Source organism: Meles meles, chromosome 8 (assembly GCF_922984935.1).
Source record: "Meles meles chromosome 8, mMelMel3.1 paternal haplotype, whole genome shotgun sequence".
Lineage (NCBI taxonomy): Eukaryota > Metazoa > Chordata > Mammalia > Carnivora > Mustelidae > Meles > Meles meles.
This window is the reverse complement of record NC_060073.1, coordinates 109,616,059-109,642,181: the sequence shown is the minus strand read 5'-3', so window position 1 is coordinate 109,642,181 and position 26,123 is coordinate 109,616,059. Positions and strand designations below refer to the sequence as shown.

The following is a 26,123-nucleotide window of genomic DNA, read 5'->3' as shown; positions in this document are numbered from 1 at the left end:
CAACCTCTAGGCAGAGATTTCATAACTTGGTTTTGAGACATCTAAGTCTGTCCCCAGTAATGTCAGGTGACATCCCAAAATTCTTAACCCCCCCCAAAGATATTCTTAAACCAAACCCCTCATGACAAAGGGAGGAATTCTGTCTAAAACATATGATAATTGAAAACCTCAAAGTGGGGCTTTGTTACTTTTAGGAAATGTTAGGCTTCAGGACAATGTATATTTTTAGGAGGAAGTCACCACGAAACAAATGTTCAAAATCAAGTCTATGATTAGGAAGAATGTGGGCATCAAAACCCAACTTTAAAAGATTACTTTGTGCCAAGACTTTTTGTATGTGAGACACTTTCCAATAGCTTCATCCTTTCCTGCATTTACAGTTAACATTCCTTCCCGAAGAAGTTACTCCTATACAGAGCTTCATGTACTCATGCTACAAACTAACTGTGAACTTGGGCAAACTCTTTTGGGCCAGTGTGTGTGCATGTGTGTGTGTATATATACCACGCAGAACTTACAGATGATAGACAAAATCTTGAGACATCGAAGTGACAATAAAACGAAACCCCACAAAAGGCCAGGAATCATTGCCGTAAGTGATAGCGTAAGTATTATGCAAGTGTGGGAAGCAGACTATCCACTTCTTCTTTCACAGTGTCACTGATGAAAGAAAACCCGTTTGATCTAATCACGAGTGATGGGTCGGCCACATCTCACAGGTTACAGTAAGGCTGCTGTTCGGAGTCTGAAGGATCTTCCTGGGCTGACCCAGGCCAACTATATACACCCAGGGCAAATTTCCACAGACCAGGCCTTGTGATGCTCCCAGGCCTGAAGTAAGAGTGCCATCTGGAGGATCTCCATTTTAGAGAGAAATCCTCGTGCAAAACTGTCCGTAGAAAATCAGGAGGGAAGTCAACAATCCAGGATCCGCACAGGGACAGAAGTCACTACCAAGTAGATTCAAGCTGTTTGCCCTCTCACCTTTTTAACAAAAACTCTTTCTCCTAAAAGCTTGGGGAACCTTCTTGAATTTCACTCCTGGCGTCATTCGTAGAGTCCTGGCTGTTATTTGGAAAGGGTTTTTTTCTAGCTGGCCCACAGAGCCACTCAAAGAGTCCTCTGGAAGTTCCCTTCCTCCCATAATCTACATGGTCTAAAAGCAGGTTCCACTCCCATTCCCACTCAGGTTCCCAATCAGAACAGGTCCCTTCAAGGTCCCTGTAAGAGCTTCCGGACGAACCCAACTGCCACGTGCCCCACCGGATGGCTCGTCTCTGCCCAAAATGAACATCCACTGATCACCAGCTCCCCAGTGCCCTGGCCAGGGAAGAAGAGCCGTGTGCCTGCTCTGTGCATGTCCAAACTGTTCATTAGGGGAAACAGTCCAGAGAGACTCAGTCGACACGGCCTCATAAGAACTGCAATGCGATTTTCTGTGCTATTGAGGGGAGGGAAAGAATGCGAAGTGTGCCTTTCAGTTACAAGAGATCCCACCCCCAAATTGCTGTACCTGTCAAGCAACAGGAATAGCTTCTATGAACAAAAGAAATCCGCTCCTCGGTGTAATAGCCCTGGCATGCCTTTATTTCAGCTCTGTCCTCAGTTCCCCATTCTCTCAATTGCTGAGAGAAGAATGCTACCTGAAATTGTGCGAATTTTCAACAACAGATATTTTCTTCACCCGTGAAAACGGCTCCTTCCTCTCTCAAGAGAGACAACTCCTTTGTTCTCAAAAAAACCTAAAGTTGGTTCAGGCAGTACTTTTTTCTGTGAGTTCTCATTGTAGGATGTGCTCGGTATAGACAAATAGCTCATCATTAACCACAGTTGAGCTGTGTTATTAAAAACAAAAACGGCCTTCTTTTTTTCGTTATTCTCTGACCCCTATAGTAGGTAAAAGAAAAACTAAGCAACCAGAAGGAGTAGGGGCTGAACCAGAACTGAGGGGGAAGGCAGGACACTTGAAGACAGGAGGAAAAATCATTGTTCTTGTGTGCCAGGAATCAAGGGGTGAAGCCTAAGGAAGCATGCCCACTGCTCTGAAAACTTCTTCCAGGCCGTGTCTGCCTGGACAGCATCTAAAAAAATCACACCCTTTACTCTTTTCATGAGAGGAAACCGTATTTCGGTATGAAGAGGCCTACAGAGGGCCAGGATAACCTAGACATAATACACACCTCTGATGGCTGAAAAAGAGTTGAAAACGGATTAAGCAGAGCTGAAGAATTGCCCATGTCAGCAAATCAAGGATTAGGCTACAGAGCCCAGAGTTAGTATCTCAGGGCATATATTATGTAACAAAGGACCGTGACCAATTTAAAACCTTTGCCATGTGACAAGGTACAGGAACAGTGGAGTTTAAGAAAAGGTGAAAAAAGATATCTAACCAAAAAAAAAACAGAATTTAGTTGAAAAAGAAAAAATGTCAAAAACGTAAACTGAAAGGAAGTCCTAAGACACCTACAGATTACCAGACAGTTGTGAAGAAAGAAGATGCAAGTGAGTCCTCTGTGAAGAGCATGTCAACAGACAGAATGGCACAGAAGACCAGAAAACTCATTGGTCTCTTTTGTCAAAGCTCCTATGTTATTAAAGACAGTAACCCTTAACTCTGAAAAGCATTATTTATTGGAAAGAAATATTAAAGGAAGTCTTCTTAATTCTGGCAAGGACAGATATGGCTCCCCTAGCCCCCAAAATACACCTCCCATCTGCTCACATATTCTTCACCCTGATTCTCGGAATCCCCAGGATTCCTCGATCGGAGGCCAGGGTCTACATCTACAATGGACACAGGTCCCAGAAGGCCCAGAAGCGACATGAAATAATGCTACCCGATGGTTTCTTATCAAGGGAGGATGGCTAGAAAGTCAACCAATTGAGGTGCGTCACTTGACAGCTTATCTTAACGTCCAGTTCTTTAACAAAGCCTCATACAAGCCAGAAGGTAAGGCGTTCTTGGGTGAAATCAGACTTCCGTGATATCCTGGTTCACCGAAACTAATGGACGATTCCAAGAAGTCTTTAAAGTAGTAATTATGCCAAGAGAGGAATCCACACAGTCAAGACATGGCTTTCTTAGGAAGACGCAGCTATTTAATCTTAGCAAGGGCAGCTGCTCTTCTTTCCGTGTTCTGGAACAAGGCACGAATTAAAGCTCTTACTTCACTGGAAGAGAATGCAGCTGCCAAGGGCCCTTTTCCATCTGCCCACCTGCAAAATAAAAGATAAAATTCTATTTCCTCTTATGTCTCTGTATAAGCAAGATTTTAAAACTGCTTATTTATTCCCAAAGGCTCATTTGTCTTAAATGGAAGTAAAAGAGATCCTGGCATCCTTCCCCTCTTGATGGCTCTACCAACCAATCTCTTTAACTTTTGCTTCTCTGAGTTATTTTGGTATCAGCACAGTTAGATGAAGAGATGAGGTTAGGAAGATAACACTGTTCCCCCTTATTCTAGACTCACTAGGTCCTGTTTGAACTTGACAATTATGGCCACATCCTCATATGGTTAATTGGAGTCCTGGGATCGGTAACTATTTTTAAAAATGAGCCACAGGCAACAAATTTTAACCAACAAAGGACTGGTATAAAAAATACACAGCGAACTTCCCTGAATCAAAAAGGAAATCACAAACAATCCCGTAGAATAAAGGGCAAAAACCATGAACAGGCATTTTACAATAGAAGAAAAATAAATGATCAATAAAAAGATGCCCAATATCATTAGAATTTAGGGCATATAAATTACGAGGACAATGAACTACCATTTCACACTGACAAAAATTTTAGAGCCTGATAAGACCAAATACCAGGGAAACTAGGAAGCAACAGCATAAATAAACAACGAAATATCCGTACAACAGAATCTGATACAGCAGTGAACACAAACTACAGCTCTGCATACTCTCTTGAGTGAATTTCAAAAACAGAGTATCGAACACAAGCAGCAAGTTACGGAAGACTCCGTTTATAGAAAGTTCAAACACAAGCAAGACTAAACTCTGTTGCTCAGGGATATGTGCAAATGTGGCAAAACTCTAAAGAAAGGAAAGGAAGTAAGTGAAATTCAAGATAGTGGCTGCCTGTGGTGAGAAATGTCTGGAGAGGGGCACACAGCAGTCTTCACAGTACTGGTAATATTTTTCTTAAATTAGGTAGTAAGAACACAAACATTTTACTTGTTTCCTTTAGACTGTAAATATGTTTATATATATGTATATTTTATAATATTAAAATATTTTATATGTATACACATGCATATTTCATCTGTATATTGTATACTATTAAAAGATTTAAACTACATAACCGGAGGTAGTTTCCTCAGAAAAAAATGAGCCAATTAGTTACCATTCTTAGGTTTAAGTGAAATCTCTAGGAGAAAAATTCTTCCTAGGGAGAAAATACGAAGCTAAGATACACCAGTACTCTAATTGTTCTCACAACAAAGAATTAATGATTATTAGGCTACAGGAGGGTTAACAGCAGAAAGAAAATTTCTTATCTGCTGCCCTCTGGAGTCGTACCTAAAGACATTACCCACTAAGGACTTGTAAATAACAAATAAATAAATCAAATTTTATACTAAGGTACTTGGAAGTATTCTGATGTGATTTTTTTTAAGCAGAAATCTCATTTTCACTGTTGTAGGACAGACAGTATACGCTGAGAACAGCTCAGGCACATCGGGATGACTGGTCTGATACACTGGAGCATCCGTAATGAGCTATAAACCAGGCTAAAACAGGCAGACAGGTAGCTCTGAGGATGGAGACGGACCTGAAGGCTAACTCAGGGAGTTCCCTATGCAAAGTACGCGTACTCATCAGTAATTTACCCAGACAATAATAAAAGCACCCGCAAATGTATAACTAACCCATATCTATTCTCTTCTGTGCAGCATCAGTGACTTCCGCACACCAAGCATGATACAATAAAGCATGTATTTACTGCGCACAGCAATGTTAACGGACGGTCTCTGGTGTCGGGGAAAAACACCACCCACTTTATTTACGAAAAGATGAATCTTCTCTGTGTGTGACGCTTAATCTCTAAAGCCACTGTACTCCCTGCAGAAGATCGATCAAACAGTGGTTTGATGCTGAATGTTCCATACAAACAAAAGTCACTTCTCTTTTAACAAATCAAAGTCAATCTTAAAAATCTTAAAATGTGGGGCTCCTGGGTGGCTCAGTGGGTTAAGCCGCTGCCTTCAGCTCAGGTCATGATCTCGGGGTCCTGGGATCGAGTCCCGCATCGGGCTCTCTACTCAGCAGGGAGCCTGCTTCCCTCTCTCTCTCTCTGCCTGCCTCTCTGTCTACTTGTGATCTCTGTCAAATAAATAAATAAAATCTTAAAAAAAAAATCTTAAAATGTATCCACTTGGCGCACCTGGGTGGCTCCATCGTTAAGCATCTGCCTTCAGCTCCAGTCATGATCCCAGGGTCCTGCTTCACCCTCCCCCACTACCCCTGCTTGTGTTCCCTCTCTTGCTGTGTCTCTCTCAGTCAAATAAGTAAAATGGTAAAAAAAATTTTTTTAAATAAAATGTATCCACTGTTGGTTAAAATGGGCAACAATTTCCACCCAGGTGTCAGAAGGTTGTCCTTCTTAAAAATGCAAGATCAGAGGCGCCTGGTGGCTCAGTTGTTGAGCGTCTGCCTTTGGCTCAGGTCGTGATCCCTGGGTCCTGGGATTAAGCCCCAAGTTGGGCTCCCTGCTCAGCGGGAAGCCTGCTTCCTCCTCTCCTATTCCCCCTGCTTGTATTCCCTGTTTCACTGTGTATCTCTCTGTCAGAAAAATAAAAATCTTTAAAAAAAAAAAATGCAAGATCATTGGTACAGTCTGCCAGAACATGTTCAAGACCAAAATAATATGAAACAAGAAGTCTTTATGTTATCAAAATAGGAGAAAGTGGTAATAAGATCTACGTTATTACAGATCATGCAAAGGCCCCCACTGCTGTGACTCAATTTGAAACTTTCCTGAGCAAAATCAAGAAACGGAGAAGAGCACTGCTGTCAATGGCACCAATACTTTGTAACTATCTCTGGAAAGACAAAGAGACAGAGAGAGAGAACCCTCTATAAAAGGGTTATACCCACCGATCCCCAATTTCTTGCAGGCTGGCTTGTAACATCATCATCAATTCCTTGAATGGCATCCACTTTGGCACAAAGACTGGAACCTCTTCTTGGTATTTCTTGTTCTTGCTTTCTTCTGACAGAGGTGCAAATACTTGGGGTCCTTCATCCATCACTGTTTTGCACAAGGAATACAATCTATCAGCATCTTCCGTAGAGATGTCCTGGTTTTGCAGAAAGGGAACACAAAAGAACAGAATTGGGCCAGCTTAGCCGTCGGAAAGGGCAGATCTTTGATGCATGCTGTCCAAGGGGTCAGCTACAGCAACTCGTTTTCCAAGCACCTGAGCACACCTTAGCAGACACGAGATACCATCAGCTCTCTGACAGAACTCCTCACGCCAGAATGACACAAAATGTGTTTCAGCAGAATGTCAATAACTTAGTATGCCTACATGAAGAAGCCCATTTCTCTAGCACAAATGTTGCAGGGCTTGCTGAAAAGCGGGGGGATATTTTTATAAACAAGGATTTGGCCAATCTATGCTGTAGAGACATCAGCCGGCAGAGTCCAGGCAACCTGCACCTCGGTTCACGTATGTAATCCCAACGGCAAGAGTGCGCCGACAAAGTGGTATCGGCACCAGGCCGCATCTCACTTCACCAAATCGTTTAGTTCACTTGCAAATTACGTAAATATATGACTTCACACTTTACAATACATCTAAGGACTACCCGGTTTCCAGCCTTCTCATCCATAATCCGCACGATGCTGAAGGGAGAAGCAGTATAATCCTACTTCCTTATGTAAGTATAAAAGATAGAAATTAGCAGGTCTCTAGCGAAACAGAATTAAGATGGAACTGAAAAAAAATAAGAGTATAATGAGTTAGACGTTAAAACATGAGCAATTTCTTCCGCCATCTGTGTTGACTAGAAATGAGAATTCAACATCATTTTCTTAGTAAAGTGACAATCTGAGACAAGGACCGCCCTCTCAAGTCTGGCGAGCATCTAACGGTCCTTACCTCTAGAGCAGTGATTCTGCCGATGATCTCAGAAATTGCTGTATTGAGTAAAGTCCCCATGGCCTTGCAGTATATATTCACCGGCAGGACATCCTGCCACACAATTCCAAGTCTCTTCAGCTGGTGTAGTACCTGTCAGGAGAGCACAGCTGCTGACCCGAAAGAGAGACAGGTGCCAACTCCATTCTGCACATTCACACTTGGCACATGGATATGGGGAAAGAGGCATTATAGGAAGGGGAGGTAAAGTCATCCAAAAAAACGAGCTTCTTGAAAATGTCACCCTAGTGATACCCCTGCCAGGTGAAAAGGAGACTTATCCCAAGGATGGGAAAACCACTGCAAGAAGATAAACCACAGGGGCGCCTGGGTGGCTCAGTGGGTTAAGCCTCTGCCTTCAGCTCAGGTCATGATCTCAGGGTCCTGGGATCAAGCCCCGCATCGGGCTCTCTGCTCAGCAGGGAGCCTGCTTCCCCCTCTCTCTCTGCCTGCCTCTCTGCCTACTTGTGATCTCTCTCTCTCTCTGTCAAATAAATAAAATCTTTAAAAAAAAAAAAAAGGAAGATAAACCACAGGGGCACCTGGGTGGCTCAGTGGGTTAAAGCCTCTGCCTTCGGCTCAGGTGATGATCTCAGGGTCCTGGGATTGAGCCCGACATCGGGCTCTCTGCTCGGTGGGGAGCCCACTTCCTCCTTTCTCTCTCTCTGCCTACTTGTGATCTCTGTCTGTCAAATAAATAAATCCTTAAAAAAAAAAAAAAGAAGATAAACCACACGAGCTGAGAAATGTATAGAATCATGGACTTACTACATTGTATGCCTGAAGCCAAATAATACTGCATATTAGTTTTTACTTCAATAAACAATAAATAAATAAAAACCATGTGCTAAAAAAAAAAAAAAAAAAAAAAAAAAACAGCAAGAAATCATGGAGGAGAGAGGACACTGAGGTAAAAGCTATTATTTCAGATTTCCAAAACTCAAGTTCGTGGATCAAAACCTTGCTAGGAGACTTATTAATAACTAGTCATGTTACTGGATGGACAGAAAGAAAGACAGCTTCCTGTTGGCTTGGTGGGATAAGGAAAGGGAAAGATCGTAAGCCTGACTATAAAGGTACCCCTATCTTCCGATGGGCGTTACAGAGAATCAGCTGAGCTACCTCCTCTATGTTCTTTGTTGTGTAAAACACGAGGGGGAATGACCTAGAGGAAGAGTACAAATCCCACAGCTGACAGCAGTTGCCCACCTGCCGGACGGCTTTACTTGCTGCAGAGTAATTCTCTTCATCGTCCGTGTTGGAAAAGTTTCTAGCACTTGACAGTCTTTCCAGAAGTTCTCCTTTCTGTGCCCTCATTTGGCCCAAAAAACACTCTGTCCCTATGGTGCGGAAATAGAAGGAAGAATTCTAAAAGTTGTTCAGTTGCATACTAGAACTCCAGGGTGGAGGAAGAGAGACAAGCATGAATCATCCATAATTCTGCTTATTCGAAAACAACTGCTTGCCAGATGACATCATAAAGCTGCTGTAAGGTTACCAGCAATAATCACTTCTAATCCATTAGCCAGTCCCTCCAAACCCACTCTCAGGGTAGTAAGTCTTTCCCAGTAGTCTGTCCAGGGTCAGGTAAGAAACATTAGTTATTCCAAAGAAGCAGCTACTTATTTTTCTGATAGATCTACACCACCTAAGGGAGAAATCAGGAAGTAAAAAGCTAAGTGAATCATATACAGTCCCTGCTTTTCTTAGAATATCATTATAGTAAACATATTGATTTATTCCACATTTCATTTCTTTTGATTTTTAATAATGCCAAGTAAACCTAGGTAGAAGGGCGGAGAGCTATCTTGAGGTTTCGCAAAAGAATGAGCAGTGACATTCGGCATTCGTAAGTTCTTACCGACAATGCTAACAGAATTATCACAATCCGAATCTCATTACGTGTCATTCTACTGACATGACTTCGATTTGGTGAATTCACTGCACACCAGCCATGCAGCCTGGATATCTAATGTACCATGAAATCATGTCATAAAAAGTCATACTTCCACAAAGACTGCATTCACTTTATAAAATTAAATAACCGGGAAGAGTTGCAAACTAAATGCTCTCCCATTTCCAATACAGCTCAGGACCACCACTTAATTTCTAGCTGCCTCATTCATAAGTAACAAAGACACTAGGCTGAGAAGCTGCATGATCACTGTGTTTTCCTAAAATTAAGGTATCCGTTACCAAGTCTCCTGAAGCCAGGTACGAGATCCACAAAGGTCGTGGTGCCATCACAAAGAATGGGGGCAAAACGCGATCTGAACTGATGTCCGAGAGTCAGCAGGTGGTGAGCAATGTACATACAGTTGTTGTGGTGAATGGCGGCCAACTGGGGCAGTTTTTGAAGGTTCTCCCTAGGCCAGGAGGAGGGGGAGAAAAAGAAAGAAATCACAAGTTACTGAGGCTGAGACACGGTCCAGTCTCATCACTCCCATCCCAGTCAGTCAGAAGGAAACTATTCTGCCTGAGTGCAGCCTGATCCTATAATCCTATCCCTGTGATTAACAGGAAGGAAGGAGCAAGGGAACCCAGATGTTGACCTGTGCTGACTCTCAGTACGTAAACCGAGAAGAGCTGTACCCAGTCATTCCTTCAAACCCGACACTGACCAGTCAGTGCAAACAGAGACTTGCTTGCCCTTCTGCCAAATTCTTTTTTCACTTAGACAATGAAGCACTAAAGTCTTCTAATTCACTAGTTTTCAAACTGGCTACAGATCAGAGCCACCTGGGAAAATTTAAAATATACAGATGTTTAGACTTGAGCAAATAACCAATATTCTTCCAACATGATTTTTTTTAATGGCTTATTGCATTTCACTCTGAATTTTAGTAACCAAAATATTTTTGGTGGGAACATACAATTACTGGTTTTAACCTACTTATGCTTCAGATATACAGGACCATAGAGAAATCAGACACAGTGGCTCTTACTTATGATATGTTGGCACAACATCATGGAACAAATGGAAGATATTCCTCACTGAGTAGAAAAGTTGAACAGCACTGGAGAAAAAAAAAAGTTTCAACAGGAATGCATAAGGATATTGGCAATGAGAAAAAAAGGTCAAACTAAGTGCACATTAGTCATCAACCAAAACTACAGTTCAAGAGAACACCTGCCCTGGTCACTGCTGAAAACACCCTTAATCTAGATGGAAATATACTCTCAACCAGTATTTACTAACTAGATTGCAGTTCTAAAAACCTAGATCTATTAATAATTTTCAGAATAGCAGCATTAACCCAAAGCCTCTTTCCCATTATCAATTTGCGTTCTGCCAGTACCCAGAGTATCCCTTCAGTAACAAATGGAGCTAAGCCTCAAGCAAATGTCACCCTCTTACTGACACACTCTGCAAAGGGCAAGGTATCAATAAAGGCATTCACTTGGTTCTTTTAGAATCAGTCTGACTTTCAGCTTTCTCCTTTTCTCCTCCTTACCCCGACGCAAGGAGATGAATCAACATTTCTAGGATAGACTCTATCCTCAAAATTTCTTGCCCTTTAAATCTGGCCTTGGAACATCTCAAGATTATTATTAAAATGCACTTAGAGCAAATATAAGGCTTACACAGCTTATTCCACATAAGACTATTTTAAACTGTGTACCTTGAATAAGTAACAGGAATTCCACAAATATTTAGAAAAACAAGCCATGGTTACTATATCTTGAAACACTGTTACTACTTGATTACTATTTCATTTTACTTTGGTGCACTTGTTACTATTCGAGGTTTGGTAATGGGGAAGTGAGTCATAATGTAGTTGTGTTTCTGCTTGTCCTATTTAAAACTATTTCTTTTGGAGGAAAGAATGCGTATAGATATGCAGTACAAAAATTACTGTTCAGTGTTCTGTTATCAAAAAATTGAGGAAATACTGCCTTGCCTCTCTAACTTCTGGTGTAGTATGTTTCAGGTGAAATAAGAGTTACCCCTAAATTTATTTTGCCAAAGGAATATATATATTATATATATATTTTTTTCTTTAAGGAATACATACTTTTCTACATGTTTGTTCTTCCTCCTTATATTTAAAATTAGATAGGCTTATGAACACAACAATTCACTGAAGTCATGGAAGTATCTTGGTAAACATGTTCTTTCTAGAGCAGAATAAAATAAAGGGGTTTGTTTGCACGTGGAGATAAAAACGAAAACTCTGGAAGCCAACCTTAGAGGCAATGTAGTTGAGCCAGGCCCTAACTGGGACAGTTCTCTCCTGTGAGGACAAGGAGTAAAGAACTGCTACCCACAGACACAAACTAAAGGGGCTTTTATCAGTCAACTCTACAGCCTGGGCTCCAGCCTGGCATCTTCTCCTCAATTTTGTCTAGGAGTAGGACAGGAGCTCATGAAGCAGAGACGTTCAGAACAAAATGTGGACTACAGCTAGAGGTACCCTGAATACAGGGTAGATTAAGAGAAATCATCATCTTGAAAGGATAAAATCAGATCTTCAGAACATTCTATGCTTTTCCTTCTACCTTTGACCTTCTAACCAACGATTATTGCGTCAAAAACAAAAATGTAAAATAATTATAATTAGGGACTGGATTTCAAAACGTAAAATGAAAGCTGAGCTAAAAGGCCAGGGCAGGCTGCAGCAGATGGTATAAGGACCACTATTACCACGGCCACCAGTAATAAGACAATATTGGAGCACTGATCATTGTCCCGGAAGTATTCTAAGTTCTTTATGTGTGCTTCTCCATATAACATCATTCAACCCCCTATAAAAAGTAGAAATTAAACAAAAATTGAAAGAGTTTTTTGTAAAAAAGTGATTAACGTCTTTAATGTCAAAGAAACTCCATTCGTTTATCCATACACATGCTTCCATTTCTAATATAAGCTCTGAGAAGTACATGTTATTGCAAATAAAAGTGAATTATCGATACAGATCTATCTGCTACACTGTTTTTCTAGGGAAAAAAAAAATACTAACTAATGGGATAAGAAAACCCAAAGAATTTCCGCTAATTTTCTCAATAAATGTCTAGTTTAGATGTGCATATCACCACGTCACTGCCGTTTTCAGAACTCTTACCACTGATCACTGCTGGTTGTTGCTTCTAGTAAAGTCTGATAGGCAAGTTCCATTAACTGCTTCACAGATTCACTGATGCGGCATGTGGGCAAAGAGAAGGAATGTTGGTCCAATGTATTTTCAGGCTCTAAATTCACCACCTCGTTGTACTGAGTTGTGGACATTTTCTGTACTTCTGGCTTCTCATCCTTCTCAGGACGGGGCAAGTCCGGCACACTTATCTTAGAATCAGGAGTAATCTAAGATTCAAACATAAAACACAGAAAATGTATTACCCTCAGAACAATTCAAATGCAAGCAGACAGAGAGGAGTTAAGATACGGGTGGACTTGCATGATGATCAAATTTTGGCTCTACAGCGTAACCAAAAGATTTGAATAAATATGAAAATTATTTTAACGACTGCTTGATCTTGGGTGAGAGCATGTCCAAGAATCCCCTTTATTGTGCCATTCTCCCATTTCTTCTGTGTACTCTTCATATTGGTGGAAAGAGCAAAGCTATGAAACTGGCCCAAGATTTCAGGCAAACGAAAGGACCTTCAAAAATCATCTTTCTCAGACTAGACACCTAATTATTGCAGACCAGTCTAGTTTTGTGTTCTGTTGTCATTAAATTATTCCCCACCAGTAAGATGTATTGGCTTAGTCTAAGAAATAACCCATTCAGGTTACCTCTGCGAGACAAAACAGAATTTCAAACTAAAACCAAAAAAGCTTCCCTAACATTTATACAGAATGAAAATTCCAGGGCGCCTGGGTGGCTCAGTCAGTTAAGTGTCTGCTTTTGGCTCAGGTCATGATCCCAGGGTCCTGGGATCAGGCCCCACATCGGTCTTCCTGCTCAGCAGGCTTCCTGCTTCTCCCTCTCCTTCTGCCTGACACTTGCCCTGCTTGTGCGTGTGTCACTCTCTCTCTCTCCCTTTGGCAAATAAATAAATAAATACATACATACATAAAATCTTAAAAAAAAAAAAAAAGAAAGAAAGAAAGAAAAGAAAATTCCTACACTTATCAAAATCTACTGAAAGAACACTAGGCTGCTAGCCTGGAAACAGCAGTGATATTTACCTTGACTTTTAACAAAGTCATTTAACCTCTCTGGACCTCAATTTTCTCATCGTAAAATGAAGAAACTGTGCTACAGTAATGGTCTTCAAACCTTGTTTTCCCAAGATGCCAGAGGGGCCGAAAACCAAAGTGACCAAGCAGGCGGGGCAGCAGCTCTGCTCTGCACGTGCTGACCTTCTGCACAAGCCGCTAACAGAAAAAGCTCCAGGTCTAATAATAAAAGTGTTTACATCACCAAATTTGCCTTCCTGATCTACAAGATGGTATAATAATATCCATTTCAAAGGGCTATTAAGGAGATTAAGTGAGAATACAAGTGTCTGGGAGCTGGTAGTCAAATTTATGGCAAAGACAGAAGAAAAAACATAATTATAGAGATGATTAAAAAACACTAATGTCTGTCTGAAAAACAGTGGGCCCAAAATACACACGAGCCAGTGAAGTGAATTCTTGGGGAAGCTGAAGGAACCCACGATGGAAGAATATAAAATCTGGTCTGGTATCTGGGAAGTTAAAATGTCAAAACAACAAAAAGTAGCTTTAGATCTTTGGGGAAAAGAGTGGGTATACACAGGGAATTGTTTAGAGAGAATTTAGATGAAAACCATTAAAGGCAATTAAATTGAAAATGGCTTTTAGAAAAAGGAAACGGAGCTTTTCAAAGTTGAGCAGTTTAGAAGATCTAACCCGGGGCTTAAATGCCGAGAGAAAGAACCAGGATTGACTCCAGAGCAGTGGTTCTCAATTAGGGACAATTTTGCCCTCTGGGGGACAGGCGACAATGTCTGGAGACATTTTTAGTTGTCACAACTGGGAGAGGTGCTGCTGGCATCGAGTAGGTAAAGGTCAGGGACACGACTAAGCGTCCTACAAAAGGGTTGCCAACAGCAGAGAACTACCTGGTCCCAAATGTCCACAGTGCCACTACTGAGAAACCCTGACCTAGGGAAAGCTATTATTGGGATTTGAGCTCTTGAGGAAAACGTAGTCTTAAAGAATGTCAGAGCGAGCTGAGTAGGGAGCTCAGAGATTACCTAGTTCCACACATTACAGAAAGGAAAATGAGGTCTAGCAAGGTTAAAGATTTAGCCCAGGGTCACAGAGCAATTCAGTAACGATCCTATTTACATCAAGAAGTTACGGGACAGGAAAGTGAGAAATACATTAATTCATTTACCGAATATTTACTGAGTACTAAGTTTACAGTACTATGTACAGGTATTTTCTCGGTGCTGGAGATAGAACAGTAGTCGAAAGGGTGGAGAAGGAGGAGGGGAAGCCCCACATGGAGCTTATTCTCTAAAGAGAAAGAAACGATAAATAATTCATAGGGTATGTTAGTTGATAATAATAGGAAGAAAAATAAAGCAAGGAGAAAACAGTGCAGGAATAGGAGGAGGTCACAATTTTAAAAAGAGTTGCCAGGAAAGGGAACAAGTCATCCAGGTATCTGTAGTGAAAATGTACCAAGCAGAGGGGACAAGAGACTCAAAGGTTCTGCAACCAGGTGGGCCGAGCAAATTCGGAGAACAGCAATGAGGCTAGCGCGTCTGCAGCCTGTAGCTGAAGAAGGTAATAGGAGAGCGGGTCAGAGAGACAATGGCGGGACAAATCCTACAAGGCCTTACAGGCTACTGTCAGGCTACTGGGTCTTTTTCTAAACGGATTTTGTGCAGGAGAATTACATAATCAAGTAATATTCATGTAAAAATAAATAAAACCCCACTGCACAGTTGCCGGCACTGAGTGGATTATAGCTCCTTAATAATCCAAATACCTCAGAATGTTTTAAAATCTGTGCATCTCAAAGGGCTAATAAACGATTTTGCTAGGTGGACACAGTAACAGGGTACCCCCAAGAAAAAGGGAGGATCCCAAAAGAAGGGAGAGAAGGAAGAAAAGCCTAGTCCCTCTCACTGTGACAGGAGAATAAAATGAGGAATTTTCTATTCGGGGACTACCTTAGTCTGTTTTACTTCAATCTAAGTAGTACCTTACATTTACCAGATATTTTAGTTTCTTTTTTTTTTTTTTAAGATTTTATTTATTTGACAGAGAGAGAGAGAGATCACAAGTAGGCAGAGAGGGGGAGGGGGAGGAAGCAGGCTCCCTGCCAAGCAGAGAGCCCCATGCGGGGCTCGATCCCAGGACCCTGAGATCATGACCTGAGCCTAAGGCAGAGGCTCTAATTCACTGAGCCACCCAGGCGCCCCTACCAGATATTTTATATATGCAAAACAAAACAAAACACAAAAACCCAGAAAAGAAAAGAAAAGAAATTACCTTTCCTGCAAATTAAAGAGCCCACTGACTTTGCCGATAATTGCTGATACCCTACAAAGATTATATCTTTTTTGTTTTATTACTTTGACTTCAAAACTAGTGCCTCTGTTAGCCTAAGACATGAATTCAACATTTTCACAACACGGTATAATCTCTGGACATAACAAAACCCAATCAGGGCACCTGGATGGTTCAGGTCATGACCCCGGGGTCCTGGGATCTAGTCCCACATCAGGCTCCCTGCTCCTTCGGGAACCTGCTTCTCCCTCTGCCTCTCTCATGAATAAATAAATAAAATCTTAAAAAAAAAAAAATTGCAGGGGCGCCTGGGTGGCTCAGTTGGTTGGGCAGCTGCCTTTGTCTCAGGTGATGGTCCTGGCGTACTAGGATCAAGTCCCACATAGGGCTCTCTACTCGGCGGGGAGTCTGCTTCTCCAGCTGACCTCTCTCCTCTCATGCTCTCCCTCTCAAATAAATAAATAAAATCTTTTTAAAATAATTAATTAATTAATTTAAAAAATTACATCTGTCCCAAAATTGTGTACCAAAAACGCAAGTAATGAAATCGAGAAAAATCTACATAGGTTGATATATGGTCTAATTTTGACAATAGGAATCTATTATATTTACATGGGCTTTTCAATGTCCACAACGCTTTCAAGTTCATGATCTCATCTGGGCCCCACAGTATCCTAGGAAAGATGCAGGTATCAGGACCACTTGAAAGATGAGAGAACTAACTACTGGAAGATGAATAACCTCCCGGTGGTTCAGCAACTGTCATGCTCTTTCACTCTACCAAATTTATCTCAAAAATGCATGCCCCTTCCTAAATACAACAGAACGCAAGATAACCCCCAGCACCTTCACAGTGTTGTGAATTTCAGAGGTCATTAGGTTTCTGGCTGCCACAATCACATCCTGACATTTCTTGTTAGCAAAATGAGAATTGATGTTACGGGCGTATTTCAGCAAATCGGTAGTATCTCCTTTTAAAAACCTCATCTCCTTGAGGGCATTTTCAAATTCTTCAGTAGACTGTATGATCTGAGAAAGAAAGAGAAAGGGGAAAAAAAAAAACAACCCAAAAACAAATTACATACACACAGTCTATTCCAGTATTAAAATTTCAAATCCAATGTACAAAAAATAACAAGGACAGCTGGTCATTTAAGTTTTACAGCAAACCAGCAGCTTGAAGGTATACATATATGAGACATTCTTCCAGCCCTAAGTTGATTAGGAATAGTACCTTCAATATAAACTTCTGACCTACTGAGTAAAAGTGGGACGATCTCTAAAATAAATACACTTATTTTAGTGTTCAAGGAAATGTTAAAAAAACAAATTAAAATGTCACATAGTAACTACCATGGTTGATGAGTATAAAAGAACAACGGTTTTTCGAAAGGTAGCTCACTCACAAAAATATACTTAGAAAGTAAACACACTTCCCAATCCAAAGGTAGAAAGCAAGGAGAGAAATGAAGTAATAGGGAATTTGCTTCCACTCCCTACTAATAATTTCCTTAAAGATGTCACTAAACAGCAAAAGGAAAACAAGACACCGATAGGCACCCACGGTCTCGTAGAACCTTCTGTGGCATGTCTGCACTCACCTCCTCATACTGCTGTAACTTGCTGCTGTTAGTTGGGATAGAATAAACCAAACAGTTTTTAATGAGGCACTCAGACAAGTCCTCCCAGATCATGTCACCAAGCATCTCAGCCAATACGATCTTAGGTGTTTTTTCATTTTCTACGTCAGTATCAAGAGGTAAATCTGAATCAAAAGAAAAACTTTTCAACAAGAAGCCATTCACAGTTCAGATTATGCGCAAGTTCCCTAGTTTTCCAGAATTCTTTCATCTTAGGATGGGGAAGAACAGAGCACAGACAATTCTACAGTTATCTCAAGTACTTGCGTGGGACAAAGCATGTCATACAATTATTACTTTATCCTCAGTGCTCAGCTGAAGAGTCTGCACTGTATCACTGCCTGTACTCTACAACAATGAAGTATTAAGCCATCTACATTATGCAGTAATCATCTACTGCTAATCTACTGATCTGATTATATGACAAGCACTCAGAAGTTCTGCATGCCAAGTTGAAACTCATTTAGAATAAAATCCCAGTTCTTTAATAATGAATAAACATCCTGTCATCTCTGCCTAGGATCTGCGTGTTTATCCTAAGTAAAGTATCAATAAACATCTTATATTACAGCGTAAATCCTAACCTGGCAAACGGAATACTTCAATGCCTCGCTGTAATATACAGTAAGGTGGGGTTTTTTTTTTTTACCCCAGCACATTTTAATGGAGTTTTTAAAAATATAACATTAATTAAATAATCATTAAGAATCGGTGACCAATGTAGAGGGAAAAGGAACCATAAAAAAGACAAGCTATTTTTTTTAAAGATTTTATTTGAGAGAGACAGAGATAGCCACAGAGATAGTGAGAGAAGAGACAAGGGGGGAGGAGAGGGACAAGCAGACTCCCTGCTGAGCAGAGACCACCCCCACCCCACCCACCTGGGACTCAATCCCAGGAACCTGGGATCATGACCCAAACTGAAGGCACACACATCACTAACTGGGCCATTTAGGGGCCCCAAGAAACAAGCTATTTTTAACCTAGTTCCCATTCGCCAAGGAAGACCTTAGGGTATGAGAAACTTGAAAGAAAGTGAAGCATATTATCTGAGAGCCTTGAGAACCTTACAACGTCTAAAGTCTACTACACCTGCACAGCCACCGGCCACATTTTGCTGCTGAGCACTGAAGAACTGAATTTTTTAAATTTTTAATCTATTTCAATTTCAGTTTAAAAATGGAGCCTGATTTGCGACGACGTGGATGGAACTAGAGGGTATCATGCTTAGTGAAATACGTCAATTGGAGAAAGACAACTATCATATGATCTCCCTGATATGAGGACGTGGAGATGCAACATGGGGGGTAGGGGGATAGGAGAAGAATAAATGAAACAAGATGGGATTGGGAGGGAGACAAACCATAAGTGACTCTTAATCTCACAAAACAAACTGAGGGTTGCTGGGGGGAGGTGGGGTTGGGAGAGGGGGAGGGGGGTTATGGACATTGGGGAGGGTATGTGCTATGGTGAGTGCTGTGAAGTGTGTAAACCTGGCGATTCACAGACCTGTACCTGGGGATAAAAATACATTATATGTTTATAAAAAAATAAATAAATAAATAAAAAATTTTTAAAAAAAATGGAGCCTGGGTGGCTCAGTCGGTTAAGCATCCGACTCTAGATTTCTGCTCAGGTCACGATCTCGGGTTGTGAGATGGAGCCCTGCATCTCTCTCCCTCTCCCTCTGCCCCTTAACCCGCTTGCATGCTCTCTCTCTAAACAAACAAATTAAAAATAAATAAACAAAATCTTTTTTTAAAAAATGGAAGCAAAAGTGTGTGATTATAGAGGTAGCACAAAGCAGCTGTGGTGCTAGAACAGTTCGTATCCTGATTAAGGTGGTGGCGGCTACAGGAATCTATGTGTGGTGCAACTACACAGAACTACACACACACACACACACACACACACACACACACACACACACACACACACACAGAAGTGCAGGTAAAACCGGTGAAATCGGAGTAAGCTCTGTGAATTGGACCATCGGCAGTGTGGTGGGTTTGATATTGTGCTATAGGTACACGAGATGTTAACACTGAGGAAAATGGTGGAAGGTACATGGGTCCACTGTACGTTTTTTGAATAAAACTCTTAAAAGAAGAAAAGGAAGTAGTATAGATTTCTGTTAAGGACAGCTTCGTTGTTTCAATAAGACTGCAATATCACTTGAACCACTATACCACGTAAGCAATTATGTTGTCTGTACTGCTCATGGCCGGCACACACATCATTTCCAGAACAGCACACAAACACATCAGCAATCCCGTCCACGTAAACAGATTCATTCCATTGGAATTATTTTTTTTCTATGCACCAAGGTAACACTGTAATTCATTTATTTAAATATTTATGCATACAGCACAAGCTACAATGGTACCTATATAAACTGTAAAAGGCAATTAAACAGAAATATTTATCTTATTAATCATGGTAGAATTATTTTTCGAAGTTTAAGAAAAATAACTACGGACAAGGTATACTCCCGATGCAGAATTAAGTGAAGATGCAAAAGTGAGTAGAATCATGGGAACAGTAAAGAAAAAAAAGAGACTGGAAGAAAATGTGTCACAAATTTCACAATAAATGGCCGCTTCAATTTACTAACACGGAGCAAAACAAAAAACCTATCCTTTTCTTTTTAAGATAATAAACAACATTAAGAGACATTTTTGGCTATTATCAAACATTTCACCATACTACGAAAAAGTATTCTTATTTTAGTTTTTTATTAAGAAAGGGTACTGAGTTTTGTCATATTTTCCATACCTAATGATGTAATCCCTTTTAATATGCTAACATAATAAACTGGTTGAGAGCTTTCTTATGCTAAACACCTCTGTACTCCTAGAATAAGCAATGTCTCCTTTTTAAAGGTACTGTTGAATTTAACTTACATATTTTGTAAATGTTTCCACTTATAAGCCAAAGGTACAATCAGTCAACAGTGTCTTCTCTGTGTGTAAACTATCATTATTACATTTTGGCATTAAGTTTATTCTGTTTGGTTTTTTTTGTTTGGGTTTTTTTTTTGAGATTTGATTTATTTATTTGAAAGAGAGAAAGCATGAGAGAGAGCATGAGCGGGGGTGGGGGGGCAGAGGGAGAGGGAGAAGGAGGGCCCCCCAGTGAGCAGCGAGCCCAATGCGGGACTCAATCTCAGGACCCTGGGATCATGATCTGAGTGGAAGGCTGACACGTAAGTGACTGAGTCACCCAGGTGCCCCTATGCTGGTTTTTAAAAACTTAAGAACATATTCATCTTTGTTTCTAATGACCAAAAGAGTTTAACACAGGATTATCTATAAACTGAAAGTCACAGAATTTAGCTATAAACTTTCTGTGCCTAATGGTGGCCTTCTTAGTGGCAAGTCTTTAACAACCTTTCAGATTTCTTCTATGATTATTTGTATGCTCAGAGTTTCTGCTCCTTGGTAAAAATCTGTAACTGAACTTTCTAGAAAATCATTCATGGGAAAAGCTGTGTTGAAGCCTTAAACCCCCAATGTGACTGCATTTGGAGACAGGGCCTGGCCTTTAAAGAAGCAATTAAGGTTAAATGAGGTCATTAGGGAGGGGCTCTAATCCAGTGTGACTAAGTGTCCTTAGAAGAACAGAAAGAGACACCGACGATGCACTCTAATAGAGGAGAGACCAGTGAGAAGGCTGTCTGCAAGGCAAGGAGGGAGGGCTCAGGAGAAACCATGTCTGTTAATACCCTCATCCTGCACTCCCAGCCTCCAAAACAGTAAGAAAATCGGTTTCTGTTAAGTCACACAGCTTATGGCATTTTGTTATGGCGGCCCCAGCAAACCAATACAATATTCATATAAGGGACGACTTTCTTTCTTATAAAAATGGGTTCGTGCCATAGATTTTATACTTTTTTTTAATCACTTAACAATAGATCATAGCCATCTCTTAAGTCAACATAGCTAGCTCTATTTCATTTCTTTCCCATAGCTATGAAATGTGCCACAGTATGGCTCAAACGTAAGTTATATAACCATTTCTCAAATAAGGCCCAGTCCAGCGTGCAAGGATATAGTACTCACACACACAAACATAAAGCCTACTGCTATCACTTCTGTAAAGAATTAAACAGTGGAATACCTAGCTCAAAGGAATGCATATTTTAGATTTTACTATACATACACTACGGTAGAGCGTCATATTATTTTCTACAAAGCACTCACAGAAAGCAATGAAGGAGACTATCGTTCCACTTTCTTGCCAGAAGTGTCTCCCACAGAATCTCTTAATGTCAGCCCTAAAGATCAAAGTTCCCCCTTGATGGTGTGATTTCCATTCCTCTACTAGGGAGGGTAAGCAACACATTTTTAGGTTTATTACCAAATTGCACCTTTTCTTCCATGAGTTGCCTATTCAAATTTTTTGCCTATTTGTCTATTCATGTTCTTTTTCTTCGGAAAAATGTCCTTATACTAACGCCTTATCTGTCAAACATTTTATAAGAATTTTCTCCCAGTTCACTATTGTCTTTTCACTTCATTTACAGGATTGTTTGCCACATGGAATTTAACATTTATACAGTCAAATTCCTCAGTCCTTCCCTTTATGCATCCTGAGCTTCCTCAGCCTATTCACAGCTCCTAAATTTTCTTCTAACATTTTTATTGTTGTTGCTTTTGTTCCACATAGAGGGCTCTAATTCATCTTGAATTTACTTCGGCGTAAGTATGAGGCAGGAATCTAACTTTGCTTTATCGCACAGCCAGGCAATTTTGCTGGCACCACTACTAAACGAACTATCTGTCCCGCTAAACTGAAACGTGACTTTGATCGAACATCAAGTTCTCATTTATCCTGGCTCTACTTCTGGATTCTTGCATCCCACTGATGTCCTTGAACCAAGAACATGGTTTTAATTTTAAAATTATCCCACTAGTGTTTCTTAAATCTTTATTGGCGAATCTCCAAATCTATTTTTGACAAGCTTTAGAGCAATTTATTGAGTTTGAAAATATATAATGGGCATTTGGTTAGAAATGTATTAGATTTATACACTGTTTTGGAATGAACTGACAATTTTATGAGACTTCTAATCCACAAAAGCCACCTTTTATTCAGGTCTTACTTTATGTCCCTCAAAGTTTAATGGCTTTCTTCACATATGTCCTCCTCTTTTCTCTTATTAAACTTATCTTTAAGAATTGTATAGATTTTGTTAGCATTATAAGTATCTTTGTATTTTAATATAACTGATCATTATTAGTGCACGAAAATGTTACTGATTTTTGTGTCTTCATACTGTATCTAAATTATCAAATTTTTATACAATAAATTTAAATTAAATATAAAGAAAAAGTATAATTTAGATTAAATTATAGGGGCGCCTGGGTGACTCAGTCGTTGAGCATCTGCTTTCCGCACCGGGCATGATCCCAGAGTTCTGGGATTGAGCCCCATATTGGGCTCCCTGCTGGCAGGAGGCCTGCTTCTCCCTCTCTCACTCCCCCTGTTTGTGTTCCCTCTCTGGCTGTGTATCTCTCTGTCAAATAAATAAACAAAATCTTAAAAAAAGGAAACCTTAAAAAAATTAATTAATTAAATTACAAATTTAATATGATTTATAATTGTATTAATTATAAAAGTTTTACCAGAGTCTTTTGGTTCTTCTGTATGCAATTATTTCATTTGTACATAAAGATAATTTCTTCTCTTTAAATATTCTTATTTTAATTTTCTCTTCTTTGCATTAGCACAACCCCTAAAACAATACCAAATAATGGTAGCATACATTCCCGATTTGTAACTGGCTTTAATGCAAATAAATCCTTTTTTTTTTTTTTTAAAGATTTTATTTATTTGACAGAGAGAAACAGTGAGAGAGGGAACACAAGGGGAGGGGGGAGAGGGAGGAGTAGGCTTCCCGCAGGGAGCCCAGTATAGGGCTCCATCCCAGGACCCTGGGATCATGACCTGAGCCGAAGGCAGAAGTTTAACGACTGAGACACGCAGGCGCCCCAAGTATTTAATCCTTTAATGGAATGCTTGTTGTTCACTTCTCAGAAGCAGTTTTTCAAACCAATCATTACTTCAAGAAAATTCAATACAATAAGTATAACATAATTAAGCAAAATGATCTATTACATAGCTTTATAATTTACTTAATCATTTACCTATTCTTCAAAATTTCATTACTTTCCAGTATTTCAGCATTATAAGTAACATTATGATGAACAACCTTATATATAGTTTTATATATTTAAGATTATTTCTGTAGGGCAGACTCCCATAAGTTGAAATCTTGGTTCAAAGGATTTACACATATTAAGGCTTTTTATATATTTTGCCAAATTCTTTCCAAATGAATTTTCTTTTTCCTCTTTTAAAAACTCCTTTGTGAGAGGTGCTTAGGTGGCTCAGTCGGTTAAAGCGTCTGCCTTCAGTTCTGTTCATGATTCCAGGATCCTGGGATCAAGCCCCACATCTCAGCTCCTCACTGAGCCAGAAGCCTGCTACTCCCTCTCTTTCTGCCCCTCCCCCTGCTCATGCTGTCTCTCTCTGGCAAATAAATAAATAAAATTAAAAAAAAAAAAAATTAAGGGGCACCTGGATGGCTTAATTGTTAAGCTTCTGCCTTCAGCTCAGGTCATGATCCCAGGGTCCTAGGATCAGGCCCTGCATCAGCCTCCCTGCTCAGCGGGAGGCCTGCTTCTCCCTCTCCCACTCCCCCTGCTTGTGTTCCCTCTCTCACTGTGTCTCTCTGCCTGTGTCAAATAAATAAAAAAATCTTTAAAAAAAAAATTAAGTAAAAAAAATAAAAGCTTCTTTGTGTACACCTGAAATTAATATAACATTGTAGGTTAAACATAAAAATGAAACTAAGTAAAAAAAAATTTAAAGAAATAAAAGCTCCTTTGTCATTGGTATAACAATGCTTTCTAATAAAGAAAACTTTGAAGGAAAAATACAGATTTAAAAAGGTGAAAAGAAGAGCATATAGCCAAAGGCAAACATAAGAGGAAGGGCAAAAGCCCTTCGGAAGTTTCAGAATAACTAAAATCCAAAGAAAACAGAGGATTCCAAAAAGAACTAAGGACTCAAAATGGAATTTTCAGGTTATATTTAGATCAAGAAGATGAAGGAAGGGAATGAAAACTGACTGACAGGTATCAAAGAGAACACAAAATTCCTGAACTCGCTCTGATACCCTCTTCTTTGTCAAAGACAGTGATCTCTAAACCAGAGGGGAAAGAATAAATAGTAAAAGAGAAACTAGAGCCTAAAATGCATAAAAAGAGATTAGAAAAGCACCTGGCAACACTAAGTGAGCTATCTTCTGCTCCGAATATCCTAGATATAAGAAAACTTAGAAAAGAACAACAGGTCTAGTACTGATCAATTTAATGAAGCAAAGTAAAATTGTAAAGATGTCCATGCCAGAACTCCCCAGAGCACCCTCTGATTGTGACTCAGACAACAATATCATCGCTGACTCAGATTAAACTACATGAAAGCTTGGGTATCCATTATGCCCGTGACAAGAAAGGGAAAGGACAGGAAATACATTGCAAAATTTTATCAGGTAAAATTTAACAAAGATTAATGTTAATTCCAAAAAGTCAAGTCTAAGATGGGAGAGCAGCAGTTTGTATTGCATTAAGTATGACACAGGATTTTCATTTGGATTGAGCTCAGTGAGTTAACTGTGTCATAAATAAAAAGCCTTTGGCTATATTCACAGAAGCATGGGACTGAGAATGAGGCCATGAATGCTCCCAAGCTACTCTGAATTAGTTCACACTATACCTATAAAATTTGTTCTGTTCTGAAATCATACTTTAATAAGACTACAGAAGAAATGCAATATATTTATAGAAGAGCAAAGAAAGTAAGAACTTAAAACGTTATTCAAAAAAACCTAAGCATGTTTATACTGGTGGTAAGATATAAAGCAAGTAACAGCTACTGTAAAGAATTTAAAAGTCCATCATGTGTAATGGGAATTTAACATGTTCTACATACTAAACACAGTAGAAATAGCCCATAAAGCAGGCATTACAGAGCACTGTATTTTGAACAATTTTTTTTTAAGACTTATTTATTCATTTATTTGACAGACAGAGATCACAAGTAGGCAGAGAGGCAGGCAGAGACAAAGGAGGAAGCAGGCTCCCCACTGAGCAATCCAAGGACCCTGGGATCATGACCCGAGCGGAAGGCAGAGGTTTTAACCCACTGAGCCACCCAGGTGCCCCTGAACAAGTTTTTTAAACAACTACCTTGAAGATTCAATTTGCAATATGAAGGTTTTGCTAATAGTATTTACTCTAGATATAGGAGACATGATTTTTAAAAAAACAAATGGAACTCCATACAAATCAGAGCTGCCCAGAGGCAGGACAGAATGCATCAAGAGGAAGGGACCTCCTCCTCACTAACAGTGCTCAGGTTGGCTATGTGACTCGAGCATCTGAGATCTCTGGTTCCTTCCAATCCTTAGATACTTTGTTTACAAGTTTATTTATACCTATATATTATTTCCCTAAGTGAAGGAACAAGAAAACTACCTTGGATTTCTGCAGTTTACACAAGTCTGAAGCCTTTTTTTTTCTTCTCTGCTATTGTTAAAACTAGAACCAACTCCTTCCTTTACACAGAAATTTTATGTAAATAAACTAAATGACTGCCAGGAAAGCATACAAACAACACCAGCATTTTTTTAACCTTTTTCTACATCAAGAATGTTTGACTATTCAGTAAGACAACTGAGAGAAGCACAAAGAAGGTAGTCGAAATAAACAAGCTTTTTTTTTAAAAGAAGGTAAGTCAAGTAACTAAAAAACAGTATTAAAACACCAGAAAAACTTCAGTAGTATGACAACCAAAAAAATTATTCAAAGCAATACAGAAATTGGCTAT

At 39.8% G+C, this 26,123-nt stretch overlaps 1 protein-coding gene across 1 annotated transcript in view; it reads right to left on the bottom strand.

The window, feature by feature from the left end:
• Positions 1–2,613: 2,613 nt before the first annotated feature.
• Positions 2,614–26,123, bottom strand: part of ZW10 (zw10 kinetochore protein) — a 33,570-nt gene continuing 10,060 nt past the window's right edge. Inside the window, exons 8-16 of the mRNA XM_046017485.1 lie at positions 17,190–17,353; positions 16,435–16,617; positions 12,218–12,456; positions 10,100–10,171; positions 9,351–9,520; positions 8,364–8,494; positions 7,116–7,247; positions 6,109–6,311; positions 2,614–3,216 (exon numbers count right to left, since the gene is read on the bottom strand). Coding sequence (XP_045873441.1) covers positions 3,096–3,216; positions 6,109–6,311; positions 7,116–7,247; positions 8,364–8,494; positions 9,351–9,520; positions 10,100–10,171; positions 12,218–12,456; positions 16,435–16,617; positions 17,190–17,353 — 1,415 coding nt within the window. The 3' untranslated portion in view covers positions 2,614–3,095. The remainder of the gene's footprint in view (positions 3,217–6,108; positions 6,312–7,115; positions 7,248–8,363; positions 8,495–9,350; positions 9,521–10,099; positions 10,172–12,217; positions 12,457–16,434; positions 16,618–17,189; positions 17,354–26,123) is intronic.